The sequence below is a fragment of the Myotis daubentonii genome, chromosome 5 (assembly GCF_963259705.1).
Source record: "Myotis daubentonii chromosome 5, mMyoDau2.1, whole genome shotgun sequence".
NCBI lineage: Eukaryota > Metazoa > Chordata > Mammalia > Chiroptera > Vespertilionidae > Myotis > Myotis daubentonii.
The window spans coordinates 88,666,294-88,687,255 of NC_081844.1; the positions used below are offsets into that span (position 1 = coordinate 88,666,294).

Genomic DNA, 20,962 nt, shown 5'->3' on the forward strand with positions numbered 1-20,962 from the left:
AGCTACTCTATCCCCTCCTGAGGCCCTAACACATGCTCCTTAAATGAGTTACCAGTCACAAAAGCAGGTCACATCTCCCTTCCTTTTCTCTTCTTTCTAAGGTGGGTCAACTGGGCCATATGCTGTAGGACAAGTGAGCATCTGGCATTGTGCATCCATACAGTTGGATCTTCCACTATTTCTGCTTTGTTCCTGCAGGAATCGAGGCAAGGCCTCAGGAAGAGATGGGGGAGTACTTAAAAAGACATGGTGTCCCCGATTGTTTCGGGAGCAGGTAGAGGAGACAGCTCTGGACATTGTGCCAGGGACCTCCAACCATTCTGGGCAGTGGAGTATTGAGGAGACCTTTCATGTCTCAGCATAGCAGAGCAGCAGAGAGTTTATGTGAATTTCCTATTGACATATGCTACGGAGCAGAAAAAAAAAAAAAGGCCCAAAGGACATAGGGAGGACCAGGGCACTTTTGCAGGATTAGAAAGACGGGGGCAGTTCAATATGGTCCTTGATCAAGCTCTGGTACCTGTATGCATCGCTCTCTTGGGTTGGAAAAGCTGCTACAGGGAAGGCAATCCCACTGGAGGATTTGCTCACTGATGTATCCCTTTCTGTGTCTGGATAAAAAGAGCTTTGGGGCCCCCATGAGATGGCAGGTAATGGTTTTTATCCCTGTGGACTCTCCAAGAATGCTGTAAGATAGTCTAGTATTGCCAGTCAGAAGATTTTTCAGCATAACCAAGGATGCCTGGAAGATTAGTCATCTTTATCTTAATCCAGGGATAGCCTCTGCTTCATGAACAATACAGACATGCTTCCTCTGTTGAGAAGCTTTTGTCTAGAAGCCTCTAGTGGCCTCATCATTTTCTCTATAGCTTCTTAAAGAAAAAACAATTGGATGAGTCTTGAGGTAAGAAGTTGACTTTTCAAGACACTTTAAAATGCCTCTATACTAAAATAATACAATTATGTTCAAAGAGTTATCGCTGACTAACTTCTGTCTTCTGAGTAGTCACAGATCTGTCACTGAGGTCTATACTTTTATTTGAGACTAGCCAAAGTTTAACTTTTCCTGAGCATTTGTTCTTGGGGAAGGGTGGAATTAGGCATTCCAAGTGCCATATGCAGAATTTACAATGGGCAGATTAGAGATGGATATTCACTTCGAAGCTGGTATTCCAATTATTTCTACTTTGGTGATTGCAGTAGAGAAGAACGTCCTGAGACATCTCAGAGCATCATTTTAAGAACACACCAGGAAGAAAGATGGCCAAATCTTTCCCAGTGCTCTGCTCATTATTGTTCTTCATGCTGATCCATCGGGTGGTACCATCTGGTGAGTAATTTGGCTGGTTCTGGCAGGAATGTAGAGTGGATTTGTGGGCTCTAACATTCATTGTGATCTGAAATAGAATGCTTTGAAATTCTTATTTATTTATGCCATTTTACTGTATCTGTATATCTGTATCTATATATAGAAAGAGAGACAATGGAGTGTGGTCCTCCCCCTCCCCGCCTTAAAAAAAAGGCTTTGGGCTAAGGGGCAGGGGCCTTGGTTTTTCCACCTATTAATGCAGATTATGAGACCTAATTCATGGGGACCAGGAGTTTGGGTAATTCAATGAGGTGACCTGTGAAAGTGACTGACAATGTGCCTACATGGCAGCACATCTCAGAAATTCAGTACTGTTGAAAATGCTTTAAAAAGAAAAAGAAAAAAAAAGCTTTTCCATCTATCTGAATGGGTCATTATTTTTCAGGTCCTTTTCTAGAGAAGGGTCATGTAGAGAGTTATAAAGTCACTGAGTCTCAAGGACTGAAGAGCTTGATTTTTTACATATCTGTCATGAATTCCTGGGCATTTCATAACAAGGGCCTTTCCCCTTTCTGTGAAATAGGGGGATTGGGCTTAAAGGCCTCTTTAAAATTCTAGCATTTCTTAATTTCTTTCATACGTGGGCTGCCAGTTCTGAATCCACTCCTGTTCTTCAAAAGTAATTTGATATACTGGATTGGCAATGTTTATGAGAGTAGCAAGGCATCTACATAGTCTTCTACTGATTATCTATCAGGAGAAGAGGGGTTGTTCTGCATTTTGAGAAAAAATAAGTTAATACATGGAAAAATAAAACAATGCTTTAAATGATTGCAAGATTCCTTGGTAATAATTTAAAATTCTTTTATTCCAGATTAAGAATTCTTAATCAGCCAAAAGATTAAGCTATGATTTACCAGATATTAGATTTTGTAACTATTTTCAGTTATGTCTTGGTTTCAGTCCGTGAAGAATGGTGGCCACCCTATGGAGATTTCAAGGTAATGTTTCACTAGGCTTGCCAGGACTGAGGTTCTAATGGAGTTTTTCTTTGGAATTGTGATTTTTGAGCCTTACTGCAGCAAGGTCATCTGTTGCATTCTTAGAAGACCAATCATGTGAATATGACAGGTACACTGCAGGTGGAGGAGCCCAGAGTAGAGTGATTCAAACTGGGAACCAAGCTGAGATTTGGTCATATGTACATACACCAGAGAACCTTCATGGCACCTGGGAAGTGTTATGAGCACCCATGATTGCCAGGGGAAGGGCAGGGTCTTAAGAACCTTCGGACTTGGGCATAGCACAGTTGTTGTTCTCAAGGAGCTCACAGTTTGGGGAGGGGATGCTCCCAAATGCTGAGAATGACTGTGTAAGTTGTGAGTAGGGAACATCAAAGACGTGGACTGAGGAAAATGTGCAAGAACATGAGCAGAGCATCAAACTGTGTTTGCAACTTGGATGAGGAAAAATGAAGGGGACCCCCTTTTCATTTTAACCTACTCCTCTGAGGATTAAATATATTGTGAAGCTACTACGTGTTTGATAAATGATGGAAATGGGTGATGAGGGACTACTTTTTTAAAATATACATTTGCATCATTGTACTCCTTTACTTTAGGAGTTTCTGTACTTTTAAGTTTTTGTCTCATTTGTAACTTTTAAGTTGTACTTCTTTTAAAAAATCAGTTATGAGTTGACTGGTGAGAAAGGACTTTTGAGGGGAGGTTGGCCTTCAAGATACCTATAGTTTAGAGTGTAGAACCTGATAGAGGCTGTAGCTCCAGCAAAAGATCGCAGAGCCTGTCTAGTATTTATCCTCTGATCTCAAAGAGTTCAGTTCTAGCATTTTACTCTCCAGAGCTGCCTGCAGGAGGAGTTCTCCCTCGCCCATCAACTTACTCATTCTTACTTATTTCTTTAAGGAATATTTATTTATCTTCTGTGTTATGCCTTAGGATACAATAGTGAGGAAAACAGACATATTGCCTTCTCTCATGAAGCTAATAAGTAGCCAGAAAAAAAGGAAAGGGACAACTATTATTTGTAGTAAATTCCATACATACAAGAAGTAAGAGGGTATGATAGGGAATATCTATTAAGAGTAGAGATGCTACTATAAACTATGTGATCTGTATTGGCCTCTCTGGGGTAGGGACATCTCAACTGAGATCTGAAGGGCAAAAAGTAGCCGCCTGGGTGAAGAGTGGTGAGGAAGACTTTCCCTGCTTATACTGATTGAACACTTGGATGACTGGGTCACAGAGAGGGAGAGGTGTGCAGGGGATGCTACACTTACAGCAGTAGATTGGGACCCTCCCCGGATGAACACCTCTCACTCAAAAGAAAAAGAAGTTGCATTTATAGACAATGATACTAGCTATTCTTGATTTTTATTTGATTACTTTATATTTATTCTGATTAAACTATTTTATATCTCAAATACTTATATATTTGATATTTATATATCAAACACTGATTGGAGGTATAAAAAGAAAGAATGAAGGGTTGGGATTGTATTTTGAAAAATATCTCTGAGACAGTAGGTTGTAACCTGAGTTCTGAAGGCAGAATGAGATTGGGTTCAGGGAAACAAATATGTTTGTTGGGGGTGGTCATGACAAACCAGAAGACCCTGAGATGGAGTATTGGGGGTGGGGAGCGCTAAAAAGGCAAAGTAAAGGTAGGTGGGAAAAGTTGGGAGGGTCCAGATCACATGGGTCTTCTATCCCATACTAAGAACAAATTTTTTAGTGTGAAATGATGTGTAGTTAAAGATTTCTTAATAAACAGAATAAAATTGTTCAATTGATGCTTAAATTATGGAAACTAAAGGACAGGGGTAATAGAGAAAGTGGAAGGATTAATTGGGTGACAGAAACAGGAGGTAGGTGATGGTGGCCTGGCCATGGTGGTGGTGTTGGATAGATAAGGAAAGAAGGGAGAGTTTCTAAGCTTATGATTTTTCTGTCTCTAAATACTAAGCCAAAACTCTCTTCCACCTTGTATCAGAGGTACTTTATCTATTGTAGGGCTCTAAGAGTGCCTGAGTGCCTGAGACCACCATCCTCAAGCCATCACCTTAGAATCACTGCTTCAAGACATCACTCACACCAGCCTTGCAAGTAGACATGGGTTCTAATCCCTGATGACACATGTTCCTTCCCTTATTTTCCATTTTCCTTAAAAAACCAGGGAGTTATTCTAAATGATCCCACATTTCACAACTTTAAGATAAGAGTTGGCTTGGGGATTTTGAGAGTAGATAAAAAATGTGGTAAATATTTTAAATCAAGGCATATGGATTTCAGCAAAGCATTTTTTCCCAATTATGGAGCTTTAGTTTTCATAGCTGAGTTGGCCTAAAAAAATCTCTAAGAACACTCCCAGATCTAATAGTCTTGGAATAAAGGAGACTGAGAGAGAAGCTGAATTTCCCAAATAAATTCTATTTATTCATTCTTCCTTTTCCAACTCTAGCATAGCAGGCCTCTGTTCTCTATTGCTGTCAGGAGGTATCATGTTGCTATCAGATAGGATATATGTAGGTTCTGGTTTCATTGTTTCGTGGAGGGGAGAGCTGTGAGAGCTTTGGGGAGACTAGAACATGATCTTGGCTATGTTTAGATTTCCCTAATGAAGTCCAGAGGTGAGCTACCTGTCTCTGAGTGTGATTCTAATTGTATCATTCTTCTCAATTCAATTGCAGGTGAAATGTCCATATAAGAAAGTAGACTTGAGCTGGTTCAAAGGGACATTGAAGCCCTGCCGTGGTATATATCATCCGGTCTGTGGCACCAACTTGGTAACCTATGAAAACCCCTGCATCTTGTGTGTTGAGAGCTTGTGAGTACTGTTTGGGGGAAGGTGGGAGAACAATGAAAAAGCTTAGCCCACAGCAATTACTAGCTACCTCTTCTACCAAGTACCATCAGCCTGGATGCCAGGAATTTGCTCCAGTTTGCACAGATAATGATCAGTCCCCACTGAGAAGAGCTTGTGGCCATATAAAGTTCACTGGAGTACAAAGCAGGCTCATTATGCTCATGTGCTCAGTGTGCTCCTCCGGTCCTTCTCTCTGAGCCCTCACGTTCAGTGGTCGGTAAACTCATTAGTCAACAGAGCAAAATATCAACAGTACTTCTTCAAAATAGACTCGTCCAGGCCGAAAACTGACCTCTGCGCATGGGCCACGAAGTTTCAATCGCACTGTACATGCGCCCGCACGTGGTATTTTGTGGAAGAGCCACACTCAAGGGGCCAAAGAGCTGCATGTGGCTCGCGAGCCGCAGTTTGCCAACCACAGCTATGCCAACTGATGGATTTTCACTTAAACTTCAAATACCTTTTAGAGTCCTGAAATTCTTTGATTTTAAGACAAATTGTGTTTTGCCTAATGTCATATATTTTCAACCTCTATGTTTGAATGTGTTTGAAACTCTAAGCTAGAATGAGGGGACAACAAAGCTTAGGTCCTTTAGCTGAGAGTGAGTGTTTAGTTTGTTGTGGTTTGTTGTTGCTTTTGTTTTGTTTTGAGTGTGTTTTGTGTGTGAGGGGGGCTTGGATTTCTGTGACATGATTTTCAGTTATTAGATGCAGAGGTCTCACAAAACCATGGCTTCAGGTTTGATCTCTGTAGAAGCCAGTACATTTCACAGGAAGAAAAATTATCCCTATGGCATCAGACTGGAGTCCTCCGCACAACAATTATTTTGTAGTTTTGTGCATAGAGCGAAGACAGGAGTGTGAAACCCCAGGTCATCCCCACAATTAAGTAATTTAGCCAAAGTGTGAGAGTATTGACAGAGAAGATGAGGGTTAACATGCAGGACTGATTCAATGAAAAAGCTTATGCTTCAATAACCCATTTTCAAAGAGACTGTTGCATAGGTCATAGTATTGTCAGTGACATTTTAGGATTGTAAAAGGATAACTGGGCAGGAAGCCAATAACCTAGTTTTTGTTTGTAGTCCATTCTCTCTTTTGCTCTGGCTCTAAGTATTCTCAAATATAAAATAAGAGTGTTTGATAAGATAATTTTAAAGTATATTTCTAGCTCTGACATTCTACTATTTAATGAAATATTTATTCTTACTCTTTCTTTAGGAAATCTTCTGGGCAAATTAAGTTTCTACGTGATGGAGCATGCTAGTTAAGCAGACTTGGATGTGAAAGAATATATCTTCTTTTTCTCCCTCATGGCAGTCCTCCTCTTACAACTCACCTGTCCTTTTTTCCTTGCATATGTTCTTGGTGACAAAGAGCTGCCCCTATTGAGCTTGTATCAGATAGTGAAAGCTTCCTTCTTCAGGCCTCTTCCCTCTTTGCCTTCCACATTCTTCCTAATAAATGTTTCTGAAAGTATGATTTTACTTGGGTTTTTTATGTATGTGTCTCAAATCTCAAAAGTAGACCAAATTAAACATTTGAGCCAAGGATCCAAGACAAACTTTGGGATTACTCGGCTCTATAATACAGTGAACAGTGGGGGTAATCTATGTAAAGCAAGCATGTCAAACTCAAAGGCTAACACGGGCCAAATAAGCAAGGTTTAAGTTTATATGGGCTGCAAAAAAACAAAAGCTTCAATTTTCATAGAAACGTAGGTTTATTTCAATAGAGTCATGCTAGATACAAAGGGCGGAAAGAAATGAGTAATCATTAACATAAAATAATAGAACATTTTAATAAAAGTTAATATTTTTTCTTGAACATTAACTTACCAGACACTGAATAACTGTACAAATTAATAAGCCTAACACAAATAAACCTATTTTTCTTGTTCCCTGAAAGCAAAATATTTCCTGTTGTGCACACCAAACAAGTCAGTCCATGACTAATGATATGGCGATCGGCTGCTAAAATATTCACTGCTAGTATTAGTTGAGAGAAATGGTGCAACTGCGCATTAGGTGCATGAGGGAAATGAATGCAACACGATTATAGTAATCAGTCATTAGCAAACATTGTAGTTCATTATTAATAAGTATATTAGGATATTGTAAAAATTAAGTTACAGAATTTTTATTAAAACATTTCTTACATACCATTATATTGGCTGGGCTGCAAAAATATTGGTTGTGGGCCACATGTGGCCTGCAGGTCACGAGTTTGACATGCTTGATGTAAAGGTTCCAGGTGTCTTCTGAGAAATATGACAGAAATGTCTCCTATATTCCTTTTGGCATTAAAAAACCCCCACAATTAATAGGAGGTATGGAGCACTGTGCACTTTCTGGTCATACCTTTTGCCCACTTTCTGTAACCTCCTCATTAAATAAGCTCACTTATAGACTCATCCTTGAGACAGAGCCATTTGCCCATGTCTGGCTTAGATCAACAGAGACCAACACTTTCACTGGCATCATGTTGCCCCATAGAAAGAGGCCTGTAGATGGTATCCATGAGCGTTCCATTGGTCATTGGTCTTTTTCTTAAATTCTTTTGACAGATTTTTAACCTCTGAAACATAGGGACATGTTCTTCTTTAGGTTATACATGTGCGCATGTGTGAATTTTTCTGCCACGGAGAGACGAAAAATATATACTAACTAAAGGCCTGATGCATGAAATTCATGCAAGGGTAGGCCCCACAGCCCTGGCTGCCTTGCAGCCCTGAGGCCCCAAACCCTCACCCACTAGTCATTTTGGAAGGTCATTCTGGAAGGTCACTCCACTGTCTGGTCTAATTAGCATATTAGCTCTTTATTATATAGGAAACTAGTATGCTCTCTTCCCTTCAGCAGCTTGCTCCCTGCTGGCTTGGGAAAGAGCTTCTTCTGCCTCTGAATATCCTCTAAGGCTATTGTCAGAATGTTTATATGTTCTGTTAGCTCTTTGACCTTTGCTAGCATGCTAATAACATGGTAGACACATGTTTCCAGTAAAAATTAAACTGTCACCTTTAATCTATCATCTTTAAATTTGAAAAGCAAACATCTCTGGGGAAAATTAAATATTCCCTCTATCTATAAGGTGTCCTTGCTCTGAGTCCGGGGCCAACCAGGAATACCAACAACTCCAGGGGAGACTGTTGTCCAACATGATTGTTTGAGCTTCCAGGTCACAAATACTTTCTTCTGCAGTAATTAATCTGTCATTAATGTCATTCAGTAGATTTTTTTTCATTTCAAACATTTTAATATCAGCTCTACAAGTTTGATTTATATCTTCCATACTTCTAACTTTAAAAAAAGGTTATTATAATTGGAATATAGTTATAATAATTATTTTTACCTGCTAATTCTAATATCTGTCAGTTCTGGGTTGGTTTTGGGTTTTTTTATTTTCTTCTCATTATAGATTACTAGTAGCCCTATGCACAAATTCATACACCAGTAGCTCGCTGCTGCCCTCCAGTAGCTCTCTGCCCGCTGCCCTGCCCTCCTATAGCCCCCCTCCATAGCTTGCTGCCCTGACCCCTCCTGTAGCTCTCGGCCGCCCATTTGTAGCCAGTGGCTTGCTGCGGCCCTCCCGTAGCTCTCTGCCCACTGCCCTGCCCTCCTGTAGCTCCCTCCACCCTGCCTCCCACCCCCCATAGCTTGCTGCCCTGCCTCCTCCTGTAGCTCTCTGCTGCCCACTTGTAGCTCACTACCCTACCCTCCTGCTGATCCGTGATCTGGTCATTACTCAGTCAGTCGTTACGCTTCATGGCGTAATGACCATTTGCATTTTACATCTTTATTATATAGGATATCTTATGGTACCAGAAAGTATGAATTTTATCTTGTTTGGTTCTTAATATTTTTATATTTCTAGAAATGAAATTCTTGAGTTTTGTTCTGAGACACAGCCAATTACATGGAAATGATTGAATCCTCTTTGTTATTAAGAGTTGTTAGGTCAGCCCTGGCCAGTGTGCTCAGTGGTTAGAGCATTGGCCCCCACACAAAAGAGTCGTGGGTTCAATACCTGGTCAAGGGAATGTTTATGGGTTGCAGGTTCCATTCTGGCGCAGCTGGGGTGCTTGTGGGAAGCAACCAGTCCATGTCTTTCTCACATCTATGTCTCTCTCTCTCTCTTTTTCCCTCCCTACCTTCCTCCCCTGCTTCCACTCTAAAAATCAATGGAAAAAATGAATGTCCTCAGGTGAGGATTAACAATAACAAAAGAAGAGTTGTTAAGTCAGACCAGTGAATTAGCATTCACTAAGTGGGCTAATGATTCCTCACTACTGAGGCAACGCCCTTGGAGTACCTTACTCAATTCTCTTCTGTGATTTTTTTTTTTTTTTTTTTTTTTGGCTTTGGGTAATTTCCTCATGTACAAGCACCGATCAGTAAATTGCTGAGCTCTCTGTCCAGCTCTCCAGGGCTGTGGTCCTGCAAATTATAGCCACTTTGATTTCTCTTCTCTCAGCGCTGTGTCTGCAATTCAGGGAATCCACTTGCTCCATCTGAGTTCCCCTTTCCTATTTCTAAAATCTCTTGCAATGCAGAAACCAAGGGCAATAATAGATCTCACCACATTATTTCCCATTACTCAGGAATCCTTGTCTTTCATTGCTGATGTCTAGATTATGCTTTCATATATATTTATCTGATTTTTTGTTGTCTTTTCCAGTTTGAGGTATATCTGGTTTTTCATACTCCACATTATTTGAAAGTAAAAGCCAGCTTTATTTTTATCACATCATTGTACAGATTGGCCTTCTGTATCCCCAGTAGTGGTTGAAACACTACCCATGATTCCACCAACTACAAATCAAAAATATTTGAGAAGATGCTACATTATTGCTGATGTGTATAATATGTAGTTAGGCCTTTGATGGTTGCCTCTGTACTGAACAAGTGCAGTCTTTTTTTTCTTATGATTTTCTAAACAATACAGTAAAACATCTATTTACATAGCATTTACGTTGTGTTAGGTGTTATAAGTAATCCAGATATGATTTAAAATACAGAGGTTGATGCGAGTAGATGCTATGCAAATACTGCCATTTCTTATAAGGGACTTGAGTATCTGTGGATTTTGGTGTCAGCAGGGGGTCCTGGAACCAATTGCCCACGGAAACCTTGGGACAATGGTAGTCATGTCTTCCTCTAATACAGCGGTTCTCAACCTGTGGGTCGCGACCCTTTTGGGGGTTGAACGACCCTTTCACAGGGGTCGCCTAAGACCATCAGAAAACACATATATAATTACATATTGTTTTTGTGATTAATCACTATGCTTTAATTATGTTCAATTTGTAACAATGAAATTGGGGGGTCACCACAACATGAGGAACTGTATTAAAGGGTTGTGTCATTAGGAAGGTTGAGAGCCACTGCTCTAATACCTTCTAAAGCAGTGGTTCTCAACCTTCTGGCCCTTTAAATACAGTTCCTCATGTTGTGACCCAACCATAAAATTATTTTCGTTGCTACTTCATAACTGTAATGCTGCTACTGTTATGAATCATAATGTAAATATCTAATATGCAGGATGGTCTTAGGCGACCTTTGTGAAAGGGTCGTTCGACTGCCAAAGGGATCGCAATCCACAGGTTGAGAACCGCTATTCTAAAGTCTAGGCTAAATTATAAGGTCAATCTTCTAATTTTCTACGGATTCCAGATGATAAGACTTGTGCTCTGTAATAATACAAATTTTTCCCATGAATAATTCAAGTATTTGCTTAAATTTGCTATACACAACAGTAAAAGAACTTTCATACTGATGTTTTTTCTGTCATTTGATACTATATACTTCCTAGCAAAGAAAGGCGGTCAGCATATTTATTTAGATGCAAGACTTCCCTCTTTCAGTGCAACTCCTATAAGCTGATCATTTCTACCCATATCCTGCCATGGCCAACATCAAGGAGCTTCCCTCTTAGTGTTCCTGGCTCTGACAGCCACTGACTTCTCTCTTTCACATTCTCTTTCCTGCTCCCCCTCCCTCTCTGGCAGGTGTTTTGAATTTTGAAATTCTTCTGTTTAGTTCCCTTTATTTTTAATTCTCTGACGTAAGTCCTATATTTTCATCCTAAATGTGTTCCTCCATATTTTCATTTAATGAAAGTCAGTGTTACTATTTTCTTTGAGTCCTTTCTCACTCAAAATAAATTTTAATAATTCCTCTCTCTCTCTCATTTTATCTTAAATATAAATAAACCCATACACATATATTTAGTCTAAATCTTCACCATGTTTTAATAGGTTATCTTTATATTCTTCTTGTTACCTCAGCCTACAATTTATCCTTCCAATCATTATCCTGTATCCAGTATATCATTAAAATATAAACTGTTTAAAAGATCACTATCCTTTGAGTTGTAACAGAAACATCTTAGTATGACTTATAAGACACTCTCTTTCATCTGCTACAGGCACTCCCGAAAGCCCAATTGCAACCACAGTGAATCTTATAGGACATGTAACAAACCTTATTTGCCCACAAGATGGCAGTAAAGCACAGTTGTTTAAACCAATAAATTTGACCAGACCTAGGGCCTATTCCTCATATACCAACAATGTAATTTTGAGCAAGATGCTAATGTTCTACGAGTTGTAGATTTCTCAGCATTTAAAATGGCAATGACATTTTACATGATTTTGAGGAGAAGTCAAGCTCCAAAAAAGTTTAAATAGGGAAGTCCAGGTGAGTAACTGGCCAAATGGGGCAAAATCTTGTGTAAAAGCAAGAGGGCCCTTCTTCATTGTCTTCTTATAAATCCCCATTTCTGAAACCAAAAAGGGGGAGATTTTGAGATGGAAAGAGATTTTAGCCCTTTCTGATGTTATATTTTTTCTTCTCAGGAAGGTGGAATCTCCTAATATACTCCATGTTGAGCTCTTATTCGGATCTCACATTGGATTAGAAAGTTGGGAAATGTTTCAATCTAACTAATGGGCTAAACGGTTCTGGTATAATTCTATGGAGCTCTTTTCTTTCTTTCTTTAGATGCTTTTTATCTAAGGAAAGTTAATCAATTCAGAGAGACAGTCTGAGTAAACTGTTTACCATATATTTTCCAAACAAAACTTCTGTGTACCCAGCCAAAGAGGTTCATTGAAATAGCATGCAAACAAGCAGATAAACCTATAGCTTGGTTGTTTTAAATTTAATTTGCATTTTAATATTATTTGCCTTGAAAAAGTAATATATAATTTTTAAGAAGGATTAAAGCATACAGAAAAATAAAATTAAGCAAAACATTACAACCAAATCTATTGTCATTAAATTTAGGTGAAAATCTTTCCAGATTAAGAATGTAATAGAAATGATATCATAAAAACAGGATCATACCATAGATGCTACTTTTGAAATGAGAGCTAACAGAATATTCAAATTAAGAAGAAATGATATTCTAAATGTATGCAATAAATAAATTGAAATTAAACTTATTTAAAGATTTTATTTCCAAGAATATCAAAACTAGCAAATGTATAAAGAAAAACAACTCTAACAAAAGGCATGTATAATCTCTGAGTGTTACAAAATATTAATTAAGTTTTTTTAAATCCTAAAACATAGAAATATGTACCTATGCATTATTTTAAAAATTCAATATTATAGAGTTACAGTCATTCTAAATTGTTTTATAGATTCAGTGTAATCTTATTCAAATAAGTAATAGGTGTTTTTTTGAGAAAATAACAATATGATTTCCAAATTCGTATGAACTTCTAATAGGAATAAAGAACAGATAAGATAACCTTGAGAAAGAACAAAGCTGAAGGACTTACACTACCAAGGAACAAGACTTAATCTCAAGCAATAATATTAAAGAGAACAAATTGTTGCAAAGATAGGCAAATAGACCAGTGAAATGGGATATACAGTCCAGAAACAGACCCACACCATATGGTCATTTGATTTATGACAAAAGGCACTATAATGAAATTATGAAAGGATGTTCTCTTTATTAAATTTTGCTGAGTCTATTACACATACACACAGAGTAAATTAATCTTATCTTAATTTCAATTTGAATTTATATTCAAAAAGTCAATTCAAAAATATTTTGGAAGGAAATATATCTTCATAAACTTAAGAGTATGCAAATATTGCTTAAAATGGCAAAAAGCACTCAGTATAAACACAAATATGGTAAATAGTGCAATATAAAAATTAAGAACTTCAGTTCATCAAAATACATCATTAGTAGAGTAAAAGGTAAGCCACCAACTAGGATAAACTGTTTCCAATACACATACCCAACAAGTGGCTCATATGAGAAATATATGAAGAACTCCTACAGACAAATAAAAGCACAAACAGTGCGATAAAATGCCGTGCAAAATGTAGAATGAGGGTATCAAAATAGCTACTAAATATATCCATTTTCTTCATTTTCCTTTGAATTTCAGTTGTTCTGAAATCATCTGGCTTTTAAATCCTGTGTTATAATTAATCTTGTTTTTATACGAGGGTGAAGTACTGAAGACATGTAATTTGGTTCTTTGAATTATATTCACTTTCGGACAGTGCTTGTCACGTTTCTTTTGTATGACGTATTGTTCTCTAATAACCACGCATAAGTCACCAATTCTTTGGTAAAGGCCCTGCACTGCTACCTGGGAATAATTATCTGTTGTTTTGGGGTCTGTCCTCTGGTCTCTTGGTTATTCCCCATGAGTCACCTCCCTTCATCTCCACCACAAAAAAAAAAAAAGGCCTGTGTTCACAGCTGAATAGTCTTCTTCCTTCGCATGGATGTGTTCTATCAAATTGCACAAAACATGGCCTCTTCATTTTTGACTATCTGTCCTCTTCAGTCTGGCCTTGTTTAATTTGTTAAAAAATGTTTTGGGCTCTTTATGCATCATTTTGCATTATGCTTTATTAGACAAAAGGCACACTTCGAATCTTTTCAAGGGAAGCCCTACTAAACCTTTGGTTCCTGTATGGTTAGTGCCATTTAGAGGCTCCATTGTTTCAGAGAGAGTTTATGAGATATGTCCGTAGGGTCCTTGGAAGGTCATGGATTATTGCAAAAGGCCTGAAAACAATCTGAGGTTTAAAAGGGTTTGACATGCCATACTTGGATATTATCTTGACATTGAGATATTTCTCTGGCAGCAACCAGGCTTTTATTTTTGTCTCAAGTTTCTTTTCTGGGAGAGACTGGGGATGAGAAATAATTATGGTTTCAAATCCAAGAAGTCCTAGGTCCTTTTCTTCCCTCTAAATTCTGCTTGAGAACTGACTAATTGCTTCTTTAGTTCCGCTCTCTTTTTCAATACCATATGATGGAATCAGTTAATATGTTCAGCCTTTAGACTGGAAGTCTCCCTAGCAAGAGCTATCAGTTCACTAGATCACATTTCCCCCCAATATTTTATGTTAGTCCAGACCTCAGTGTTGCTTGACTTTTCATCATGAAGTAAGATATGTCTCCTTTTTGCCACCTTCCTGTAACATTTTTCTCATTTTTATTTAAGCCCTCTCCGACAGCCTCCCTGGGGCTCATCGGGCTTCTGCTAATCACTTCCTCAAGGCCCTTCTAGCTTCTGCCAACCACCTAGTCCCAAAGCCAATGCCACATGTTTAGATTTTTGTTAGTGCCAAACATGACTTCCAGACATCAAATCTGGCCCCACTTATTAATCCTGCATTATAAATCAACTTTAAATTAGTGGTATAAAATAACAACCAACATAGTTATTTATCTTCTACTTTTTTTTCTTCTAGTGGTTATGAAGGATAATGGCCTGTGTCAAAAAAACCTCTGCCCTCAAAGATGATATTGTATTTTAAGTAATAATGAAAAACTTCTATGCGGTAGATGTACATTCATAATATACCACATTTCCCAACATAAGCCACGAATGGTAAAATGTTGTTTTATTTTAAGTCAAAAGAGAGAGAGAGAGAAATGAATGATTCCTTCTTTGTTAAACGTGGAAAACCTTATAGAATAGGCTTTATTGCGCTTGGCCAGGAAATGAGTCAGATTCTGATGGGCAGAGGTAGCAACAACAGGTTTGAGACACAGAAAATATTAATGGGCAAAGGTGCAGAAAGAGAAACATACAGATTGCTCAAGATTCTAGTGGTTTGAGTATCCGATGTGGGGAAAGGAACTGGGGAGATGAAATTGAGACAGAAGGTGTGCCTGATCACAGGAGAGCCTTGAATCCCAAGCTAAAGCACTTCATTTCATTGGATAAGCTTTGTTAGGCAATGGAGAGGCACCCCCCACTATTTTCTCCTTGGGGAAGCGTGTCCAGACCAGAGTGGAGAGGCTTGGGCGAGGTTTGTATAGCTGAAATAATGTTGTTGTATGTAGAAATAAAAATTCTTGCCAAGGCTTTCCCCAGAGTTTAGGGCAAATGTAATAATGACTTGTTGGGACTACTAGTAAATCACCTGACCTGGGCAGTACTGCTTCCTTGTGATTTTAAAAGACTTTGGCCAACTTTTCCCTCATATTGTGGAGTATGTTAGCAAACATTTAAGAGGTTTCCATTGATGGTTATAATTAAGCTTCAAAGGGAATAGGCAACGCCAGACATTTAGTTGGACTGAAACTATTTCCTTCTTACCAAACTACACTTCACCCTAGTTTCTTTCCCATCACATTTGGAGGGTGTGAATATACGTTTCAATTTAGGATGGCAGCGAAAGTCAGTGTGCCAGCAAGAATTTTTATTGCTGCCTGATTCACTTCACCTTGGGCCACTGTACACTCTGTGAACAGCATGGTGTTCCAGGACTATTTGGTCCTGGCCTGTTTTTGGTCTCCATTTAAGCCAACCTTACCAGATACCCTATGCTCCAGCCCACTGAACCATTTGATGTCCATCTAATCAACATTTTTCACACATTCCTGTCTATTCTGGCTTTTAGCTTGCTTTTATCTCTACCTGTGTGGCCTCCTGCTCCTCTTCAACATCCTTCCTCCCCTTTCAACCAGTGTTGCCACAGAACTTTTATTTATCCTTCAAAACTCACACTGTGCAAGTGTATCTTCTTTTTTTTTTTTTTTTATGAAACCTCTGATGACACCACCTAGCACAAGTTGAATATTTATGCACTCATAGAACTTTGGAAAGATAAATTTTCTAGAATGGTATTACATTATATGTGACATATTGTATATATCTGACTTGCTAACATGTGAGCTCTGTGAGTTTAGAGATAACACAATGATATGGGGACTATAGTCAAGGCATATGCAAATCATTATGAGAACACGGAGGAAGCAAAGCCAAACAAACTTACTAAAACCATTGAAGAACCTCAACATTCAGAGCGTCGCAAAGAAAATTAGGAGGCAGTTTAGATATGACCCAAAAGTTAACAGGTTAAAAAATGTAAATAAATTTAAAAACAGTTTGCATTTTCTCATACAAAAATATTGTATTACCATGGGCTCAGCCCAGGGAAATCAATAGGAGAATTTAAAAGAAAAAAAAAAAGGTAAAATCCTGTCTTGCTTTCAACATCATTATAATCTCACTAGAGGCCAGATGCACGAAATTTGTGCAAGAGTAGGCCTTCCTTCCCCCAGCTGCCAGCACCGGCTTCCCTCTGGCATCTGGGACCCGGGCTTCCCTCGCAGCCCCAGCTTTGTCTGGAAGGACATCCGGAAGGATGTCCAGTCTAATTAGCATATTATGCTTTTATTATTATAGGTGTTGTAGGTAAAACTACCAAGCAAAAATCAATCAGTAAATAACCATAGCAATTCAGTACCAACCTCTGTAGATAGACTTATAAAAGTTCTGTTAAGAGAGAGACAAATAATCATAGGAATAGACACAAGCCATGTTTTCTTAAATGCTTTATTGACAAATTTGATGCAATCATTGAAGGTGGGATTTCATGTCAGGAGTCAAAAAGATTTCTGAATATTGGGCATAATGACTGACAAAAATTAACAAGATGAAACACTCTCTATGTAAGTGAAGAAAATGAACCACAAAAGGAGAGAACAACAGAGTTGTGACTTCATTTTTAAGGCATGCTTTCTGTATCTTCATCTAAGTCACTTACAAAAGTACTGACTGGGATAGTATTCTGTTCCTCCCGGTCATGTTAATTCATCCATCAGCAGCTTTTTGTTCATCTCTTCAACCAGTTACAGTCATCTACTCATCATTTTGATCCTTTCACAATTACAGAATGAGAAACCTTATCTAATGCCTCCCTGATGTTTCAATCCATTATGTCTACTATATACCCCAGACCTACCAGTTTAGTGACCTTGTCAAAGAAGAAAACAAAGTTACTCTAACCTTTTTAAAATTTTTGACACTTAAGGATATGGCATCCTATATAATAAAAGGCTAATATGCAAATTGACCAAATGGTGGAATGACCGGTTACTATGATGCGCACTTACCACCAGGGAGCAGACGCTCAATGCAGGAACTTCCCCCTGGTGGTCAGTGCGCTCCCACAGAGGGAGCACTGCTCAGCCAGAAGCTGGGCTCATGGCTGGCGAGTGCAGTGACAGTGGTGGGAGCTTCTCCTCCTTCATGGCAGTGCTAAGGATGTCCAACCACCAGCTTAGGACATCGGTCAGTTGAACATCCCCCAAGGGCTCCTGGACTGCGAGAGGATGCCAGCTGGGCTGAGGGACCACCCCACCCCCTCCAGTGCACACATTTTCTGCACTGGGCCTCTAGTGTTTTCATAATTGTTACTAAATCTATACTATAATGTTCTTTTCTGGGATCGTATTCAGATTAATGCTAAGCTTTGATATAAGATATTTGAGGAGGCTTAATATAAAATCAGATATACAAAATTTAGCCTTAAGCCGAAACTGGTTTGGCTCAGTGGATAGAGCATCGGCCTGCGGACTGAAAGGTCCCAGGTTCAATTCCGGTCAAGGGCATGTACCTGGGTTGCGGGCACATCCCCAGTGGGAGATGTGCAGGAGGCAGCCGATCGATGTTTCTCTCTCATCGATGTTTCTAACTTTCTATCTCTCTCCCTTCCTCTCTGTGAAAAATCAATAAAATATATTAAAAAAAAATTTAGCCTTAAAAATGAATTTTAAAAAAAGAAAATTAGGAAGAGAGAACTCTTTAAATGAAACACAAATGTTCTTTATACTATATTATAGCATCAGTTAACTTTCAAAAGTTTTATGTAGCAAACTATATATTATGGCTTAGTTTGATTTTCACATTGTAGCTAAATTCAAAATTCTTGATTTTAGTATATTGTATGGCTAGTAATGTTAACAAAATTTAAAAAGCCACTTCATAATTTAATGCTAAGCAGTGACTTCCTTGATTAAGGTGGTGCCTGTTCTTTTTTAAAAACACACCTCTCTATCTCATGACCTGTGCTAAATAGTGGCAGGGCTCAAGGGCTTAGAGATAAGGACATCAGTGTCTGAGAAGTGATATTTCAAAATAACACATCATGCTACATATGAACAATATTAGGGGATAGTTATATGAATGAACAAAATGTTAAAGTATATAAACAGGTATGTGTATGCCCCTGGGCCCAGACCTAAGCTTTCTAAAAGCAATAAAGCTGCACCTCAGGCAAAATGATATTATAGAACCAGCAGCAAAAATTATAGAATTAAAAGCATCCTCAACTGTGCCAAAAAAAATCTCTTATATCACAAAAATTATAGAATCAGAATTTTTAAAATGTAGATGATTTTGTGTATTTGGCCCCAAATAATATTTGTGAGTAAATGTATTGGGTTTTTATGATAAACTGTACTTGGAAAATATAATATCACAGTGTTTTTGTCTTTAATTACATAAATGAAAATGTGCATAGCTAATTTTTGGAAATTAACTACATGTCTGCTAAGACTGCATTCTACTGTCTGTAAGATGGCTTGACTTCACTGCTTTCTCCTACACCCCCTTTTCTTTTCATTTTTTTTCTTTTTTTTCATGATTTAATTAATTGAAACTTACCTTTAAATGTTATGATTATTAAATCTTTTTCTATTTTCCTTTCAGAGTGCTACAGAAAACAAAATTCAAACTGCTCTCATCTACTTACTCTGCAGCCAAAAGGCTAGAATTTTACACAACTTTAATAGAGGTCAATATTGCCTGTAACTTCTCAGTAACCTCCTGTGATTTCAGCTTCTTATTTAAGGAGTGATTCCCACAGAAGGTTTCCTAGCTGTTTCCTTATGTTTTATAAAAAGAAAAGAAAAAACCTATCTTTCACGTGGGCTCAGAAATCTAATAAAAACTACTGTTCAAAGTACCAATCTTCTTAAAATATATATCCTTGTGATATAATATTCTCTCCCCAGGACCCGCCCAGACTCAATACTTGTTTCATCTTCCATTTTCCCAAGCTTTGTTATGAAGGGGAGGGTAAGTGTCTAAAAAAGAAAAAGGAAAAAAGAATTGAAACCATTCAGAAATAAAAATAGATGAGAATCATCCTATCAAAAACACCTGTTGAAGAAAAGCTCTTGGAAAATGGGGAGGTAGGGAGGGATAGCATGGAAGATGAAGAGAGAGAGTAACATTTAGGCCAACAGTGATTCTGAGAGTTTAGAACAAAGGATGAGAAGCAACTACCATAAATGATAGGAGGAGAAGAAACTGCCATTTTGATAGAATGCCATGGCTCCTACTCTTACATTTTTGTTTATTATTTGTTAATTCTTTTGAATTTGTTGCCATTTTGGGACATGGGGCTATGCTTAGACTGGCCCCCAATATTCTGATCAGAAAGGGGAAGGAAAGGGAGAACACAAGAGGGAGGAGGAGGCATTGGGAGGGGGATGGGGGAGAAGGAGGAAAGCAGCAGTACCTAAAACCCAGCCTATGGAATATGTCAAATTTCTGAGCCCGGCCCTTTATCTTATCTCATTCAACAAGGCCAGAATAATTAAAGATCATGTCAAGAAGACAAAGGTGTTATGTGAAAATTCCATAGCTTTTCTTAAGCAATTTCCCAATTACTGTTTTCTAAATATTCCCAGATTTCTACTCCCATAAAGTGTTTACAAAAAATTTCAAAACATCTTGTTTTTTAGGTTGTTCATTGGTGTCTTTGAAATTTTTAGTGTCTAACATCTGTTCTATAATTTTATGTAGGACTTTAAGGTTACCTATAAGTGAGTGTATGTCATCACACTACCTTAGAATGAAAATACTTAATAGTTGCCAAGCACAATAGTTCCTTCTCTCTTATTCCTTTCCACTCTTTCCTGACTGTACTCCTTTTTCCTCTTCCCTTTAAGTTCAGGTCTCTTAAAACTGTCAGAGAAGCAACTTCTTCTTATTTTTATCACAAGCATGCTTCATTTTTTATTAAACAGTAATATCTTTTGATTGTAAAATAAAATAGATTTCCCTTCTCAAAGACAGAAATTTCATTCTAAATTTTGAGATAAGTAAAATTAAATATTTAAAAAATATGTACTTTCCAGAAAGAAAACAAATGTCCTGAAGAAAAGGAAACAATATCTATACTATGTATATATTTTCTCAAAGTGACTAATTTTAAAGGAAAATATAGATGTATAGATGTATTTAAATCTATAATTTCTGAGTTATTTGTACAACATTGCAATAATCACTTGAATTTAAATTGGGCACATTTTGCATATTCTTCCCATATTTTAAATTATTATACTTTTTCTTCATGACATTTTTAAGTAGTTGATTATGATTTGAGACAGATCTTGTCATTATCACTATAACCATTGTTTATTTATTTTTTGTCCCCTCCCCCACCCCAAGAAATCTATGGCATCCATCTTTTGCTCTGGCCG

The 20,962-nt window shown here is 37.9% G+C and overlaps 1 protein-coding gene across 1 annotated transcript; it reads left to right on the top strand.

The window, feature by feature from the left end:
* Positions 1–942: 942 nt before the first annotated feature.
* SPINK14 (serine peptidase inhibitor Kazal type 14 (putative)) lies at positions 943–5,349 on the top strand. The gene is made up of 2 exons (XM_059699542.1): positions 943–1,330; positions 4,957–5,349. Exons 1-2 carry the CDS (start codon positions 1,261–1,263, stop codon positions 5,157–5,159), a joined length of 273 nt encoding a protein of 90 aa, XP_059555525.1. The 5' UTR covers positions 943–1,260; the 3' UTR covers positions 5,160–5,349.
* Positions 5,350–20,962: the final 15,613 nt, after the last annotated feature.

Coding starts and splice junctions, on each gene's coding strand:
- SPINK14 (XM_059699542.1), top strand. CDS start 1,261: ATGGCCAAATCTTTCCCAGTGCTCTGCTCATTATTGTTCTTCATGCTG. Junction 1,331..4,956: donor CCATCGGGTGGTACCATCTG/GTGAGTAATTTG, acceptor AATGAAGTCCAG/AGGTGAGCTACCTGTCTCTG.